Here is an 18,044-nt window from a genome sequence, read left to right as displayed (position 1 = left end):
TTGTCCTGGAGCTAAAATTTGCCAATGTCACAGGTGTCTGCTTGGCCCTACTGGGATTGGAACAAATGCATTGCAGCTCACTACACAGATCGCCGGCTTGGGAGAGAGGACCGGGGGAGGTGGGGAACAGACGGCTGCCTGTTGCCACCACTACACATCAGCTGTAACGGGGATATGAATGAATCGGCGACAGAATGAATTATAAACTTACGTTAATGATCAGGGAAGCCAATCAGCGTCCATGTTGGGGGTTTACTCTCCCAACACACAACCGGTGTAGTTACTGAACTATTAACTAATTGGCAGGTTTTGTTTACGTTACAAACCCTTACTGATTAGCTGTGTCGGGTGGTGGCAGGTTTAACGACACATCTATGAATTTTGATTTAAAGCTTTCGTGACTGCAGGGATTCATATTCTTGGTTCTTTCGGTAAAGTCACGAAAGAACCAATAATATGACACATCTATATTTACGCGATCTAACCCAAAAAAAATCTCGTCTATTATGAGCGCCCTAAATATGTGCTTTTTCGATCAACGAATCGTCTTTTTTTCCAGAAATCGTGTGACAGGCATAAATTTATCCGATCGCCGTGATCACTGCTCGAACATAAAGACACTTGGATCCAAGCAGTTGTTGGAGATTTGCAGCGTTTAAATACATCGTTCGATTCCCGTTTACATCGAGTTTTGAATCGTGAGCACAATTAAAATCCGTTGATTCCCGTTCCAGTATTCCTTATGTAAAGGTGATTGCCACTCACCATTCAATAGCCCTGCAGTACCACTGGGTGTCAACAGGGTGCAGCAGCGTTACCTCAAGGAGGAAATGCCAGGGGTCAAACAGAGGTAACAGCGGATCCCAATAACGGATCCTGAGGGGATGATGTCACCTTCCAGGATAAACCAGAAGGTTCCAGAAAGGCGGCGTGGCGAGGGCGGAGCCAGCCACGAACCGGTATATAAGCCGGAGCTGAGAGCTTTGGCTCAGTTATCTCCACACCGAAGACTGAAGCCCGGGCTGAAGATAGGACCCTGGACCCCAAGCTCTACCGTCCTTCTCAGGGCTGGGGTTCAGTGAAGCCAGTGGTCAGGGGGAGAATAGGTCCCTGAAGATAGGACACTGGACCCCAAGCTCTACAGTCCTTCTCAGGGCTGTAGCTCAGTGAGGCCAGTGGTCGGGGGGAGAATAGGTCGCTGAAGATAGGACCCTGGATCCAAGCTCTACAGCCCTTCTAAAGGCTGGGGCTCAGTGAAGCCACAGACCAAGTGGTCGGGTCAGTCAGTGTTAGGTCCCGCTGAGTCCGGAGGCCATACAGCCCCAGGTACCGGGTAAGGGGACCGTCATACCCCTTGTGTGTTAGGGACGGTGTCGAAGAAAGACAATAAAAGTAGTGTGCCTCATAAAGAAGTTTATTCGTCAACAATTACAACACTACACTTACATGGACAAATTCACGCCCAATAACTCCATATGTGGGCCTCAAAAATGTGTTAACTTAATGTATCATTCATTCTGTCGCGGATTCATTAAACAGTGGTCCCTCGGCTAACGTTTTTTATCCGTTTTAAATAACGGTTAATCGAATATAGCAATTACACGTTTAACATCATTCATCCATTCTAAGATGATTGGAAGTTGACCTGAATGTAAACTTAAAAGCCAGTCGAGGTCTAAACGTCTCATGAATGGTGCGTTGGCGATTGGCTGATGGTGTGACTCAGCCTCCACTTATAAGCACTCGGATTGGCCGGAATTGGCGCCCCCAGGTGCGTAACGTAAACACGGTACCGTTACGTCAACGTATGTAACGTTGAGTCGACACCGTGGGGGCTCGTTGGGAGGCGAAACGTTAACCGAGAAAAAACGTTAACCGATGATGTCACTGTTAACCGAGTGACTACTGTATCCTGTTGCAGCGCGACCAATGGAGAGGGGAGGGTCGGGGGGTTGGATCGGCCACTGAACGGCACAGCAGGATAGAGTTCGTCTGTCCCAGCTCGCTAACATTGACGGTTCTTTCCATTCCTATAATTCATAAAATATCTAAATATATATACCGCGGCACAACCCACTGGGGACCTTTGCCCCGACAACACCGGCGACGAAGCACTTACTCGAGTGTAACAAAGAGGTTGTGCAAACGCTCGCAACTGGTTGCAGCGGAGTTGCATGCGATTGATTGCCGAGGTGTGGCGAGCCGCCTTTCGGCAGGGCAGAGAGACTGCAGATAAGCAACTCCTGCATAAACGGCACTGACCTTATGTAACTGAGGTTAAACAACTGGATATATATTTTAAATTAATCACGTGATAAAATTTTGTTGTTTTTTTACAGGCTACAGCAGCAGCAAATCCTGCGATAATCTTTGCAAACTTCGAAAATAAGAGCAATCAAAAGCATGTCATAAATGTAAATTAGTTCCACGGAAAGTAATCGTGCGAAGAATAGTGTAACGACTTGTGAGTTCAGAATAGATCAAGGAAAATCCAAGTAAAACAACTGCAGACGTAATCAGGTAGAGGAGGTCCGCGTGTGGGCAACAACGAGCGCAGGGTGGAAGAGGGAAGGTTACCGAGACCGGGCATTAGAGTCACACCAGACCTCTGGGCGTCACTCCAAGACGTGACATGCTAGGTGGTGTGATGATTAAACGATCAGAGCACGTGTGTGTGTGCTTTGAACTTTTTTTGCACCGTACGTCGTCAACCGTGCTAATCGGAGGTGAGATGTCCTTGTTGGATCTCTTTGCTGTGTAACACGAGGGGGGGCGGGGAGTGTTGGTGGGGAGAGCCTAAGAGTTGGTCCTCGGACGGACGACCGATCTAGTTCAGCCCATGTAGCCCACGATGGGCTGCTGCATGACCACCTGCACGTTGGCAACCTGCACCTGACGATGCTTGATCTCGCGTGCCATCTGACAAATGGTGCACTGATAACAGAAGTAGAGGCCCACGCAGTCGTTGCAGATCGAGCCCTGTGCGACACACACAAGCGTGAGCGTTATAAACACACCACACCAACACAGCGCATTCCATGCACACATTCAGCTATCTATATCGTCATGGTCGCCTTGGCCGTAGAGGATAAACATTGCCATTGGGGAGACAAAGGCGGTCGGGCGTGCTGTTGGTCACCCACCTCCTCGTGTACCGTTCCGGCCTTCATTGGTGCTCGTAGACAGCACTTGCCCAACAGCCTGCCCAGGCTATGCGGGGAAGCTTTGTCTTTGTCTCTGTGTGTGTTTGTGTGTGTGTGTCTCTCTCTCTATGTGTGTCTCTGTGTCTTTCTGTATGCGTCTCTCTCTTTGTCTCTGTGTGTGTCTGTCTTTCTATCTCTCTGTGTGTCTCTCTCTGTCTGTGTGTGTGTCTCTCAGTGTCTCTTTATATCTCTCTCTCTGTCACACTCGGATACTATGAAGGGTCATTGTCCGAAACGTCGCCGATGATATATTTTATTTAATTCCACGTAGAGTGTTGTTTATTGTATGTATGTATATTAAACTTCTTTTGCACCGTACGTCGCCAATCGTGCTAATCGGAGGTGCGGAGGAAGAACAACGAACAACACACAAAAAGCAGTTCTCAAGAAATGAGTTTTGTCAATCTCGATGCTAACTATGTAAAGTTCGTAGCTCCAGTGGCTTCCTAATATTGTACGCAAGAGCGTGCCAGAGGGCCGCAGGGAAGCGCATCTGAAAGTGCGCGATGGTGGCGACTGCGTCTTTGTTCGACGGCTGAGATAAAAGCCGCCGCCGCTGCTGCTGCTGCTGCGAGGAGTTGGCGTGGTGGTGATGATGATGGTTCATACTCCTGGACGAGGTCAGCGTGGCGCAATGCGTTGACTTAAATGTTTTGGTTAATGCTGCTTGCGCGGCACCAGCTGCTCATGCAGCAGAAGCAGCAGTGTCAGCATCACAAGCAAGCGAGGCGCTGCTCACCTGGATGCGTGAGCGCTCCCTTACACCGGTGAAATTCGTTAAATGATTGCGTTATTAATGAGTTCATTCCGCGAACATTGCTAACGCAGCAGAAGTAGCAACAGCAGCGTCGAGTAGAAGCGAGCGAGGCGTTGCTCACCTGGATGCGATAGCGCTCGCGTATGCCGGTGCGAATCGCCAGGTCTCCACCGGCCAGCACCGGGGTGCAGCAGCACTCGCCGAAATCCGAGGAGACTTTGCACGCCAGGCACACCGGGAAGAATAATCCGCAGCAACCTGGGCAGGGTGGTGACGCGGGGGGGGTGGATGAGGGTGGCGGGGGGTGGATGAGGGTGGGGGGGTAAGACTCACTCGCAGCGGCGACTCGAGTCGTGGCTGTGACGAGTTCGGTTCCTTCTGTTGGTAGTGCGGGTTTTTTTTTGGGGGGCGGGGGGGGAATTCGATGACCGGTTCTGTGGGGCATCGATGTTGCGCGCGCGCCCGTGCCGTCGTCGTTGCGCGTTTTGCCGCGCGCGCTTCAATCGACACCATGTTCACGCCATTGCATCACGTGGTGTGCGTATTGTCCTGTTAATCACGTGGTGTGCGTATTGTCATGTTCATCACGTGGTGTGCGTATTGTCCTGTTCATCACGTGGTGTGTGTATTGTCCAGTTCATCACGTGGTGTGTGTATTGTTGCAGAGATCACGCGCGCGTGTGCGGCGTGTGGGAGCGCTGCTCACAGATTCCCATGTCGTTGCAGCAGTCGCACATCCCCGAGGACCAGTTGGTCTTCTGCACCTGAACCGTCTGCAGCATGGGCTGCTGCATCACCACCGGGTAATGATGCTGCTGATGCTGCTGCTGATGCTGATGCTGCTGATGGTCATGATGATGGTGCGGAGGGTAAGCGTCGGCCTTATGCGCCATCCTGATGTGCTCACCTGCAAAACAAGTAAACCCGTAAAGACAAAGTTTTTCACTATAAATCCTTTATATGCGTGGCGGCTAGAGTCTTCTCGTCCTCTGGCTTGAGATGGCTGCCACCTATGGGTCAGATGATTGTCTGCCAGTATTAAGCAATTGGTAATTAAATATTTAATTTGTTTTCCCTAAACAGTGTAAAATTTAGGAAAAATTTTTTCAGGAAAATTAATTGTCACACACAACGAGTCTGTGTGGAAAATGTCAGCTCGATTGAATCACGGGAAGTGGGTTAAAAAACGAGCGAAAGATTTGCACGGTCCTAAGCAAGCAAGCGAACTTAATATAAAGGATTTAAAAATATATTCGCCTGTGGAGGACGCGGGGATCGATCCCGCGACCTTTGGCATGGGAAGCGATGGCGCTACCAACTGCGCTACTCCGCCACGGCCTGTGGAGGGGTTACGCTCTGGGCTCCTACACTGTGACGTTCAGCCAAAGCCATGAATGAGTTCTATTTGAATAAATGTAAAATTAAAAAATGTTGCCTAAAAAGTGTAAAATTTTTGAATTTTTTTCACGAACATTAATTGTCTCGCACAACGAGTGTGTGTGCAAAATGTCAGCTCGATTGGATCACGGGAAGTGTGTTAAAAAACGACCGAAAATTTTGCACGGTCGTAAGCAAGCAAGCAAGCACGCAAGCACGCAAGCAAGCAAGCGAACTTAATATAAAGGATTTAAAAAGATTACCCCTATAGCCTTCACAGAAGTGTTAGGAGCAAGTGCTGTTAGCTACCAACGCCTATGAAGGCCGGCATGGCACACGAGGGGTGGGTGGCCAGCACCACGCCCGGCCACCTTTGTCTCCCTAGTGGCGATGTTTACACATCACACCAAGTACTCATTTGAGGCTAAGTCGACCTAGGGGAGGCCCAGGACCAGTTCAGATAATCGCTATCACTGGTGTTGGCTATAAGCAGGAATTGAACCCGAGACACCAGGTTCGTAGCCCAGCATTCTACAAGCTACACCTGCCAAGCACACACATAGACACATAGACATAGACACATACACATAGACATATACACATATACACATAGACACATACACATAGACACAGACACACACATAGACACATAGACATAGACACATACACATATACACAGACACATAGACATAGACAACAACAACCGCCATTCGCCACTAAGTGGCGGTGACGTCACCACGACGCTTGTGCCAGGCCAAGTGCACCTTGAGGCCACGTGAAGTGTCGAACGTCCGCTGGCAGGAGGTCACGGGGCAGACCCAGCAGGTGCCACGGGTCGACTGACCGAGATGACCGAGATGACTGGCTGATGCACCACCTGTGCCCCCTACTGTACCAACTTGCTGTGCTTTAGCCACCCGGCACTCCCCTCGTTGTTGTGAGCGTCGCTCCTCCGCCCTCCGTTGTTGTTGGAGGGCGACTGCCTCCAACTGCCCAGTAGCGTCCTTCACAAGCCTCCTCCACAGAGGCCGATCTTGACACCGCTGGTACCAGTCATCGGCAAGTCCACTCAGCTCCACGTCCTCCTGTACCACATCACTCCATTTCTTCTCTAGCCCGTGCCGCGCCCGTTTAGCCCCCTCGATCCGGCCGAACAAAAGCTGTTTAGGCATGCGGTGGCTTGCCTGCCGGAGGAGCTCACCGATGGGACCTTGCCCAGATATTTCAAGGATTTGTGAGCTCCTCACACAATCCAGCCTGGTTAAGCCCAGAATGGATCGTAGGCAGGCCAGCCTAAATGTTTCCAACTGGCGAAGATGCTTCATTAGGGGGGTCCACGTTTCGCAAGCGTAGAGAAGGGAGGGAATGACCGTGGCCGAGAAGACCTGAAGCTTCGTGCGGAGCGACAGACCAGGTAGCTTCCACACAGCGTTACGCAACCGATGAAAAGATATTGCTGCTCGACTGATTCGGAGTGAGACCTCTGCTGATAAACTGGAGCCGGTCATAAGCACACTGCCCAGGTATGAGAAACTCTCCACTCTCTCCACTACTGCCCCATCACCGATTGAGAATTGTGGGGGTGAAGTGTCCGATGGTACAAAATACCCAGGCAGGTGCTTAGTTTTGGTGGGGCTGATGGTAAGGCCCCACCTCTTAGTGGCACGCTCCAGTCTCAGCAGCAGCGTCTCCAACTCCTCTTCTGAATGAGCAGCTATTACCAAATCATCGGCATACATAACGTGGTTGACCAATAGGGAGCCATCCCTTGATCGCACCCGGGCGTCGATCAGCCTCCCATTATATCTGTACCAAATGGAAATTCCCCCGGTACAGCTATTGAACGCTTCACGAACTACGCAGTCAAATTAGATGTTAAATAATGTGGGAGCCAGAGGGCATCCCTGTCGCACCCCAACGTGTACAGGGAAAGGCTCCGACTCCCGGCCACGTAGTTTCACCCGGGCCCGCTCACCATCATGAAGGTCCTTAATGATCGTGAGCAGAGGGTCAGGGACTCCGAAAGCACGAAGAACAACCCAGAGCCCAGGCCTACTGATGGTATCATAGGCCTTGACCAGGTCAATAAAGCAGAGATGTAGGTGTTGTTGGAATTCCCTACACCTCTGCTGTAGCAGACGGACAGAAAAAATGGCATCTGTGCAGGACCGCCCTTTCCTGAAACCGCATTGGGGTTCCGCAAGCCTCTCCTCAGCGTGCCTAGCAAGGCGATGTTGAATAATCCTTGCCAGGACCTTTCCCGGCACACTGAGGAGTGAGATGCCCCTGTAGTTGTTACAGTCTGTGCGGTCCCCCTTCTTAAAGAGGGGGACCACCAGGGCATCCTTCCAATCCTGCGGAACCCGTCCAGCGGTCCAGACTGTTGTTATGATGTCATATAGGGCAGTCTGTGCGCAAACGCCACCCTCCCTCAGCAATTCGCTTGGGAGATCATCTCTGCCCGGTGCCTTTCCTGGTCTCAGACTCCGGATCGCCTTCAGTACACATAGACACATACACATAGACATAGACACATAGACACATACACATAGACACATACACATAGACACATAGACATAGACACATACACATAGACACATACACATAGACACACACACAGACACATAGACATAGACACATACACATAGACACATACTCATAGACACATACACATAGACACATACACATAGACACATAGACATAGACACAGACACATAGACATAGACACATACACATACACACATACACATAGACACATACACATAGACACATACACACATACACATAGACACAGACACATAGACACATACACATAGACACATAGACACATACACATAGACACATACACATAGACACATAGACACATACACATAGACACATACACATAGACACATACACACACATAGACACACACACATAGACACACACACATACACATAGACACATACACATAGACACATAGACATAGACACATACACATAGACACATAGACACACACTTATAGACACACACACATAGACACACACACATACACATAGACACATACACATAGACACACACACACATAAACACACACATACACATAGACACAGACACATAGACACATACACATAGGGGCGCAACATTGGGGGTAGATCCAGCGCATGCGACGCATCGGGGCCCAGTCGGCCACAAGGGGGATCATAGGCAAGGCTACAATCTGGTTTGCAATAGGGTTAGGACACGTGTCTGGTTGATGTGTGTGGTTAGGGATAGAGTCTGGTTGTCTAGTATCGTTAGAACTAGTATCTGCTTGATGAGTGTGGTTAGGGGTAGGGATAGAGTCTGGTAGTCTAGTATCGTTAGGACACGTGTCTGCTGGTCCTAACCACACGCACCACTCACACACGCCGCACACACCACTAACACATCACACACACACCATTCACACATCACTCACACATCACACATTACACACACAACACACACACACCGCGCACACACCGCACACACACCACTCACACACAGCACTCACAGATCACACACACACACCACACACACCACTCACACATCACACACGCACCATTCACACATCACACACACACATCATTCACACATCACACACACACCACACATCACACATACACCGCACATCACACACATACCACACACCACACACACACCGCACACACCACTCACACATCACACATTACACACACAACACACACACAGCACACATCATACACACACCACTCACAGATCACACCACACACACCATTCACACATCACACACACATCACACACACACCGCACATCACACACACATCACACACACACCGCACACACCACTCACACATCACACATTACACACACAACACACATACAGCACACATCACACACACACCACTCACAGATCACACCACACACAGCACCACACAGCACACACCACACACATACCACACACAGCACGCGTCATACAATGTGTATGCAAGCCGCCGCGCCCTGTGTCAGCATGGGATTGATTGTTACGAAAATTTGCGCTGCCTTCGGGCTAGAGACAGAGAGAAGGGGGGGGGGTCAAAGCGGCTGGGTGAGGCAGTGACACACGCGGGGTTCGGCGTCTCTGAGAGTCCGGCCTCACAAAGGACGGGCACCGGGCTGCGAGAAGGCGATTGTCCCGCCGTGCTCACCAAAACTGGCCCTTCGACACGTGTACTAAACAAAGACAAAGATCCCCCCCCGTATAGCCTCAACAGATCGTTGGGGCAAGTGCTGTTAGCGAGAAGCAGCTATGAAGGCCGGCACCGTGGTGCACGAGGAAAGTGGGTGGCCACCACCACGCCCGGCCGCCTTTGTCTCCCCAGTGGCTGATGTTTACACACTGCACCAGGTACTCATTTGAGGTTGAGTCAACCTAGGGGAGGCCCAAGAGTGGTTCAAATAATCGTCACTGGTGTTGACCGTGAGCGGGAATCGAACTCGGGTCGCCAGGTTCGGAGCGCAGCGTAGCGCTAACCGCTCCACCACCGCCCCCCCACTCGTGGCAAGGTCAGCTGGCAAGAAAGGGCACCTTTCCCAAAACGTCTCCTTCGTGGCACGCCGACACTCACAGGCGGCCTCCTGGAGACCAACAGCAGCGGCCAATGTTGGAACCGGCCCTTGGCCTCCCCGAGATCGACTGAGACCTTTAATTGATCCGCTGGGGCGCTTTGGTTGATTGCTCCAACAGTCCGCTAGAGCCTTAGCACGGGGCAATCATTAGTAGGGCACATGGACTCTGCCGAGTTCCGTTCATCTTCACAGCGCTGAAGGAACACTTCCTCCAAGCCTTTGTATGGGCAATCATTAGTAGGGCACGTGGACTTTGCCATGTTACGTTCATCTTCACAGCGCTGATGGAATACTTCCTCCAAACGCAATGAAACACAATTGATTTGGTGCTCTCTCCGATCCACCAACTCCCAGGCAAAGCGTTCGGATTGGCTAAATCACTTCAACAACCGAAACTGCCGTTGCCTGTTCAACTTCCCCAACCTCGTCTACAAATCCCCTCGCGGTCTTGCCCCCACCGTCTCTTGCACCTCTTGCATCTTGCTACACGTCGCCTTATCTCCCTCTACGTTCTCAATCTTTGCTGCCTCTCTCTGTTCTTCCTTCACCTTGTTATCAATCCGCTTTCTCTCTCTTCTCGCTCCCCCCTTCACTGGAACAAACTTCTCCCTCCACATTGAACAATCGGTCACTAAGTTTCCGCTCCTCACGCAAAGTTCATTTATTGTAACCTCGAGCTCACCCCCACGACTCCCCCTTTAATCTGCCCCCTCATAACCACCACCACCGTTACTGTTTCCTCTTCACATTACCATGACACGGCTATCACTCATTAACCTAATTCATTAAATCCATTCACCATCATCATTTACTGGCATCAATTTCGCTTTCACCGAATTCACGCATCACGCATCATCATCATCAACACGGATTCGCCCCCATCGCTTCCTGTCATCTATTACATTCACCTCGTCCGCCACCATCACATTCACACACGCGTTGTTGTTGTTGTTGTTGTACCGTTGTTAATTATATGTAAAGCGCCTTGGTTAAGGCGATATATAAATAACGTTAAGATAAGGATAAGATTTAAAGTTTTCGTGACTGCAAGAATTCATACTTTTTGTTTTTTCGGTAAAGTCACGTAGGTAAAAAATTCAATAAATAAAATAAAATAGAATGAAAAAAACTAAAATAAAATTAAATCAAATCACGACGTTTCGGGCGCAACACAAGCGTCCTTCTTCAGGTGGGGACAACGACAACAGCAAAGACCCAGACACACTTAAGCTGCTGTGCTTACGCTTCGTTGCCCCACCTGAAGAAGGACGCTTGTGTTGCGCCCGAAACGTCGTGATTTGATATTATTTTATTTTAGTTGTTTTCATTCTATTTTATTTATTTACCTACGTGACTTTACCTATACAAACACAGAGTGTGAGTATAAAGATAAGATTCGGGAGTTGCTCTTTTATCGACCTTCACTGGAGGAATCCGATGAGCTAGCAAGCTCTTTTTCACAGATGTCCAGTAGAGGCGGGTCACAAAGTTACAAAAACTAACATAATACAAAAACACGAAAGGAGTGTAAAGCATACAAAAGGTAAACACATTTTAAAAAATACGTTTATTCTACCAGGTAAAGCCCACTGAGCTATTAGATTACTTTTTTTCAGAAGCGACCTACCTACCCTCAATGATAGCTCGACGAAGTGGATTCTCATCGTGTGGAAATTTAGAGCAGCCAAATAATCTAATCGCGTGATGTTCGTTCTAAATGTGGAGTCAAAAACCCGAGGACCCGGAGAAAAATCCACGCGGCCACGGGGAGAGAGAGAAACACCGCAGACTCCAAATATACAGCAGCAGCAGCAGGCGTGAGGGTCGGGATCGAACCCACGACCTCCTGTATACCAGGCGAGGGAATTAACATTTCAGCACTGTGGCGAGATATTATATAGAAAGGACTCTAATCAACACTGTACTGACCAGAGTGGTGAAGTATAGCCAAACGATCCCCGTGGCTTACAAGGCGTGAAGGAGGCCTTCATTTCATAACATCATCTCGGATTGGCGCTGTTGGCTACGTACGGTGCGAAATAAGTTCAACATACAGTACATCGGTCTGTACAAAGAACTACATTTGAGAAGTTTGGCCAACTCCATGAACGCGTGTTTGGCTTCTTGCAGGAGGGAACGGGATAGCCTCGATCATGGGCGCCACGGTGGCGAGATGTTAACTGCCTCGCCTGGGATACAGAAGGTCGTGGGTTCGATCTCGACCCTGACGCCTGCTGTATGTTTGGAGTTTGCGTGTCTCTCTCTCATCACTATCACGGTGGCTAGGAGATATTAACTACCTCGCCAGGGATACAGGAGGTTGTGGGTTCGATCTCGACCCTGACGCCTGCTGTATGTTTGGAGTTTTCGCGTGTCTCTCTCTCTCATCATTATCACGGTGGCTATGAGATGTTAACTCCCTCGCCCGGGATACAGGAGGTTGTGGGTTCGATCATTTTGGGGTTGGCAGTATTTTTTAGAAGTTACGCTTTGGCTGCTCCCGTGTGGATTCCAGTTCCGGCAGTTTGCGGCGCGGTGACATTTCTCAGTTGTACTTCGCGTGAGAGAATTGTGGACCATGCCGCCAGCAACACATACACGCTGGGTACGTGTGGCGTCACGGAAAGCTTTGGCGTCCACTCGAAGCGATGCAGACGGCCCAAAGTCGAATATTTTTGGGTCAATGCACACAGCGGTAATAAACTATAAACTTTTCATTTTATTTTACCAGGTAAAGGTCCAGTGAGCTCTATATAGCTCTTTTTTCAGAAGCGACCATGCCACAAATGATAGTTCAACTAAGTGGCTCATTATCACGTGGACACTTGCAGCAGTAGCCGAATACTCTAAACGCGTGACGTTGACTCTAAGCTTGGAGGGGAAAACCGGAGGACCCCGAGAAAAATCCCACGTGACCACGGGGAGAGACAGAGAGAGACACCGATAATGCGCTGATCGCCGTCTTTGTTCAATGGTCAGCCAAAAGCCACTGCTGCTGCGAGGATGACATGAGATTGGACGATGCATCTCCCACTGGGGGGGTGACAACTGAGAGTGCAGTCACGGGGATAGAAACATCTAAACCAGAGAAACCCCCACCGCTATCAAACTGGACACGGCGCACGGGGGAGGACAGCGAGACATTTCGCACCTACCCCTGGCGACAGATTCCACGAGCCACTACGCACACATAGGCACCCCGCTTGCTGCGTCGCCTTGAAGACTCGATGTAACTTGCATCTTGAAAACATCTTTCAGAAGTTCGAGTGTAGTCCAATCCACCCCCACCATCATTGCACCACGCGGTTCGTGCAAGGAAGGAGGGGGGGTCGCTGTGAAGGTGCGGAGCAACAGACGGTGCAGTACAACAATGTGCCGCTCTCGTCGGCCCCGTGGCGTTAGCCCCGCAGCCTATAACGCGCGTCGATGAGCACGGTGGTCCCCGACTTGACCGCTATCGAGACACTTCGCTTCCGAAGGACATCGCGGGCATAGCGCATCAACCCCCGCGCGTCGGCACACCTGGGCAGTGCCTGCACCGATGTCACAGAAGACGTCTGGCGCGTGTGTGAGACCTGGTACGTGAGACACCTGGTGCGTGAAGTACCTGACACTTGGAGTGCGAGACACCTAACGTGGCGCGTGAGACAGCTGGTACGTGAGACGACCCCTGGTACGTGAGACTCTCAGCGCGCGAGACGACACCTGGTACGTGGGGCGAGGCTCGTGGTGGTTGATGCGAGGTGAGAGGCTCCCCTGCTTAAGAACCTCAGGTTTCCCCCCACCCCACATCCCGTCCACCATTCACATTACGGGGGTGGGGGGGGGCATGCAGGTGGTGTTGCGGTGGTGGATGAAGGGAGGGGGTTGGTTAGGACTGCGTGAGCCGTGGGGGGAGGGGGGGGGGGGTATTTGCACGAGAGCGTCGCCGAGTCTCGTAACAGGTTTTTAAGGGAGGTTCCTCCCAAGCGGTTTTTTGGGGTTGGCAGTATTTTTTAGAAGTGACGCTTTGGCTGCTCCCGTGTGGATTCCAGTTCCGGCAGTTTGCGGCGCGGTGACATTTCTCAGTTGTACTTTGTGGACCATGCCGCCAGCAACACATACACGCTGGGTGCGTGTGGCGTCACGGAAAGTTTTGGCGTCCACTCGAAGCGATGCAGACGGCCCAAAGTCGAATATTTTGGGGTTAATGCACACAGCGGTAATAAACTATAAACTTTTCATTTTATTTTACCAGGTAAAGGTCCAGTGAGCTCTATATAACTATTTTCTTCAGAAGCGACCAGGCCATAAATGATAGTTCAACCAAGTGGCTCATCATCACGTGGACACTTGCAGCAGTAGCCGAACATCCTAAAACGCGTGACGTTGATTCTAAGCTTGGAGGGGAAAACTGGAGGACCCCGAGAAAAATCTCAAGTGACCACGGGAAGAGACAGAGAGAGACACCGCAAACTCCGAATAAACATGATTAGGTATCAAGGTCGGGATAGAACCCAGGTGTCAGGGTGGAGATCGAGGAATTTAACATGTCTGAGCCATAATAACCAGGGCAGCCGCTAGATTCGAACCACGAACCTCTGGAACAGGCGACGAACGCGCTACAGCCATGCCATGTCACTAGTTAGGTTAATGGGGGATGAGAGGTTGAGTGGAAGGACGAAGGGAGGGGGGGTTACCGAGTGGGTGAGCGCTATTTCATGATACACACGAAATCAAGATCCTCGCATTACGCAATGCGTCTGGGTGTGCTCGGGTTGTTCCTCGGGCCACTGCTCATATTGTTGACATTCTCAGGGTTACTGGAACTCAATACCAAACGGAACACATTCGTCAATAGCACGTCATGTACTGCTAGAGAAGTGTAATTACCCGAAACGTCGACTAATATATATTTTGTATAACAATACACGGTGTTGCAGGCAATTGCCATGTTCATATATTATAGACGACGTTCCGGCATTGGCTCTATTTCACGTACCGAGTGGCTTTTTTTCATGGATCACATTAGTCGCGAAAGCCTACGGGTTGAACTGAGTGGCTCTTGTTCTTTGCGATGCGCGCACCATTCCCAATAGAACACCCCCCCCCCAATAATTCGTTACAGTATGTACGTATTTAAGTGTTGTTGAGTTTATTTTAAGATATATATTGTTATATGCTTTGATTCAACTCGTTACTAGGTTTTAAGACGCGTAAAAAAATAATGTCAAGTTTCTATTTCATGAAGATTTGTTGGTTATGCACACACCAACAATGTGGGCACGACTTACGAGAAAAAACGCGTTTTAGTCACGACACGGAAAAGATAAACATTAATTAATTTGTTTAACTCACTAGAAACTATTTTTTATTTTATTTCACCAGGCAAGGCCTACTTAGCGATGTAACTCTTCATGCAGAAGCGACCTGGCTATCACAAACGATAGCTCGACGAATTGGCCGATATCGTCATGGTGTGTAAATTTATAGCACGAGCCAAATATTCTGAACGAGTGACATTTATTATAAAATGTGTATGGGGGGAAACCGGACGACCCGGAGAAAAATCCACGCGACCACGGGGAGAGAGAGAGACACGCAAACTCCAAATGTACAGCAGGCATTGTCAGGGTCGGGATGGAACCCACGACCTCCTGAATACCAGGCGAGGTAGTTATTTTCTAGACCACGGAGAGAGAGACACGCAAACTGCAAATGTACAGCAGGCATTGTCAGTGTCGGGATGGAACCCACGACCTCCTTATCCAGGGCCGGATTAAGATTTTGTAGGCCAGTGGGCTATAAGTACTGTGAGGCCCCCGGTAATATTTTCAAAAGGAAAACAAAGTTAAAGAAATATAACGTTAATTTTTACAAGGCTAACAACAAATAAAATTCAGCATTCACATATTAAATAACTTTTCACTTAATCTCTGGAGGTCCTCCAGCTGGCGGAGGCACCTGGGCTGCAAGCCCTCAGGCCCATACCTTAATCCGGTCCTGCTTGTATACCGAGGGAGGTCGTTAACATATCACCGCGGAGAGAGAGACGCAAATTCCAAATATACAGCAGGCATCGTTAGGATCGGGATGGAATCCACGACCTCCTGTATACCGGGCGAGGTAGTTAACATCTCCTAGCCACCGTGGCGATAGGACATGACAGGGTTACATTCAGGTTATTATTGTGTGGCCATAGCTTTCCGGTGCATTGCGAAAACCCACAAAGATCCACCAGAATGGATCACAGCGCTTCACGTGTCGCCCACCGTTGCTGTCAGCCGCGGGCAAGTGACGCAAAATTTGGGGACGTCACGTGGGGTTATTGAAACGGACAGATCTGCGCGTTCACACGACACGCGATGCACGCGGCCATTGAGCGATCGGTTTCTTTCACGTGTACGCCTACCGCATTCAACGACGCGAAAGGGAACCGTTGACGGTAACCGTGAGCTTGAATCCCTTGACGTCAACAACGACGACGTCACCGAGATTGATGTCTGCTCAAAGTCTCCAGCTCCGGACATGGCATCATCATAATGATCGCCGTCATTATCATCATCGTATCGTTATAACATTTTTTAAAGTGTACGCGAGATGATAGTGGTTGAGATAAAGAGTGGTGTTATTAAAAGTGGTGGTGGTGGTGGTGTAGTTATGGTGACAGTTAGGAGGGCAGGTGGTAGGGGTTGGGTAGTGATGGAGGCTGGGGTAGTGATGGGCTTTGGGGTAGTGATAGGGTGTAGGGGTAGTGATAGCAGTTGGGGTGGTGATAGGGGTAGTGATAGGGATAGGGGTAATGATAGGGATAGGGGGGTATCAGGGGGTGTGATAAGAGTTGGGGTGGTGATAGGGGTAGTGATAGGGGCAGTGATGGGGATAGTGAATGGGGTAGTGATGGGGGTAGTGATAGGGGTAGTGATGGGGGTAGTGATAGGGGTAGTGATAGGGGTAGTGATAGGGGTAGTGGTAGGGGTAGTGATAGGGGTAGTGATAGGGGTAGTGGTAGTGATAGGGGTAGTGGTAGTGATAGGGGTAGTGATAGGGGTGGTGATAGAGGTAGTGATAGTGGTAGGGGTAGTGATGGGGGTAGTGGTAGTGATAGGGGTAGTGATAGAGGTAGTGGTAGGCGTAGTGATAGGGGTAGTGATAGGGGTAGTGGTAGGAGTAGTGGTAGGGGTAGTGATAGGGGTAGTGGTAGTGATAGGGGTAGTGATGGGGGTAGTGATAGGGGTGGTGATAGAGGTAGTGATAGTGGTAGGGGTAGTGATAGGGGTAGTGGTAGGAGTAGTGGTAGTGATAGGGGTAGTGGTAGTGATAGGGATAGTGATAAGGGTAGTGATAGGGGTGGTGATAGAGGTAGTGATAGTGGTAGGGGTAGTGATGGGGGTAGTGATAGTGGTAGTGATAGAGGTAGTGGTAGGCGTAGTGATAGGGGTAGTGGTAGTGATAGGGGTAGTGGTAGGGGTAGTGATAGGGGAAATCATAGGGGTAGTGATAGGGGTAGTGATAGGGGGTAGTGGTAGAGGTAGTTATAGGGGTAGTGATAGGGGTAGTGGTAGTAACAGGGGTAGTGATGGGGGTAGTGATATGGGTAGTGATAGGGTAGGGGTAGTGATAGGGGTAGTGATAGGGGTAGTGATAGGGGTGGTGATAGAGGTAGTGATAGTGGTAGGGGTAGTGATGGGGGTAGTGGTAGTGATAGTGTAAGAGGTAGTGATAGTGGTAGGGGTAGTGATAGGGGTAGTGGTAGGGGTAATGATAGGGGTAGTGATAGGGGTAGTGATAAGTGTAGTGATAGGGGTAGTGATAGGGGTAGTGATAGGGGTGGTGATAGAGGTAGTGATAGTGGTAGTGATAGGGGTAGTGGTAGTGATAGGGGTAGTGATAGAGGTAGTGGTAGGCGTAGTGGTAGTGATAGGGGTAGTGGTAGGGGTAGTGGTAGGGGTAATGATAGGGGTAGTGATAGGGATGGTGATAGAGGTAGTGATAGTGATAGGGGTAGTGATAGGGGTAGTGGTAGGGGTAGTGGTAGTAATAGGGGTAGTGGTAGGGGTAGTGATAGGGGTAATGGTAGTGATAGTGTAAGAGGTAGTGATAGTGGTAGGGGTAGTGATAGGGGTAGTGGTAGGGGT

At 49.9% G+C, this 18,044-nt stretch overlaps 1 protein-coding gene across 1 annotated transcript; it reads right to left on the bottom strand.

Annotated features, from left to right (window-relative positions):
* Positions 1-2,770: 2,770 nt before the first annotated feature.
* LOC144951988 (cornifelin-like) lies at positions 2,771-13,644 on the bottom strand. Its single transcript, XM_078882364.1, has 4 exons — positions 13,535-13,644; positions 4,667-4,867; positions 4,082-4,218; positions 2,771-2,979 (listed from the first exon to the last, which is right to left on the bottom strand). The coding sequence occupies exons 2-4, from the start codon at positions 4,851-4,853 to the stop codon at positions 2,833-2,835; spliced, it is 471 nt and encodes a 156-aa protein (XP_078738490.1). The 5' UTR covers positions 4,854-4,867; positions 13,535-13,644; the 3' UTR covers positions 2,771-2,832.
* Between the last annotated feature and the right edge of the window lie 4,400 nt (positions 13,645-18,044).

This window comes from Lampetra fluviatilis, chromosome 65 (genome assembly GCF_964198595.1).
Source record: "Lampetra fluviatilis chromosome 65, kcLamFluv1.1, whole genome shotgun sequence".
Taxonomy (NCBI): domain Eukaryota; kingdom Metazoa; phylum Chordata; class Hyperoartia; order Petromyzontiformes; family Petromyzontidae; genus Lampetra; species Lampetra fluviatilis.
The sequence above is the reverse complement of the archived record's forward strand: the minus strand, read 5'-3'. Positions and strand labels throughout refer to the sequence as shown.

What these genes read in the sequence shown, in the direction of transcription:
- LOC144951988 (XM_078882364.1), bottom strand. Translation starts at nt 4,853, where the DNA reads ATGGCGCATAAGGCCGACGCTTACCCTCCGCACCATCATCATGACCAT. An exon ending in CTGCAACGACATGGGAATCT is followed by an intron (nt 4,219 to 4,666) that starts GTGAGCAGCGCT and finishes CACCCTGCCCAG; the next exon opens with GTTGCTGCGGATTATTCTTC. An exon ending in GCGAGCGCTATCGCATCCAG is followed by an intron (nt 2,980 to 4,081) that starts GTGAGCAACGCC and finishes TGTGTCGCACAG; the next exon opens with GGCTCGATCTGCAACGACTG.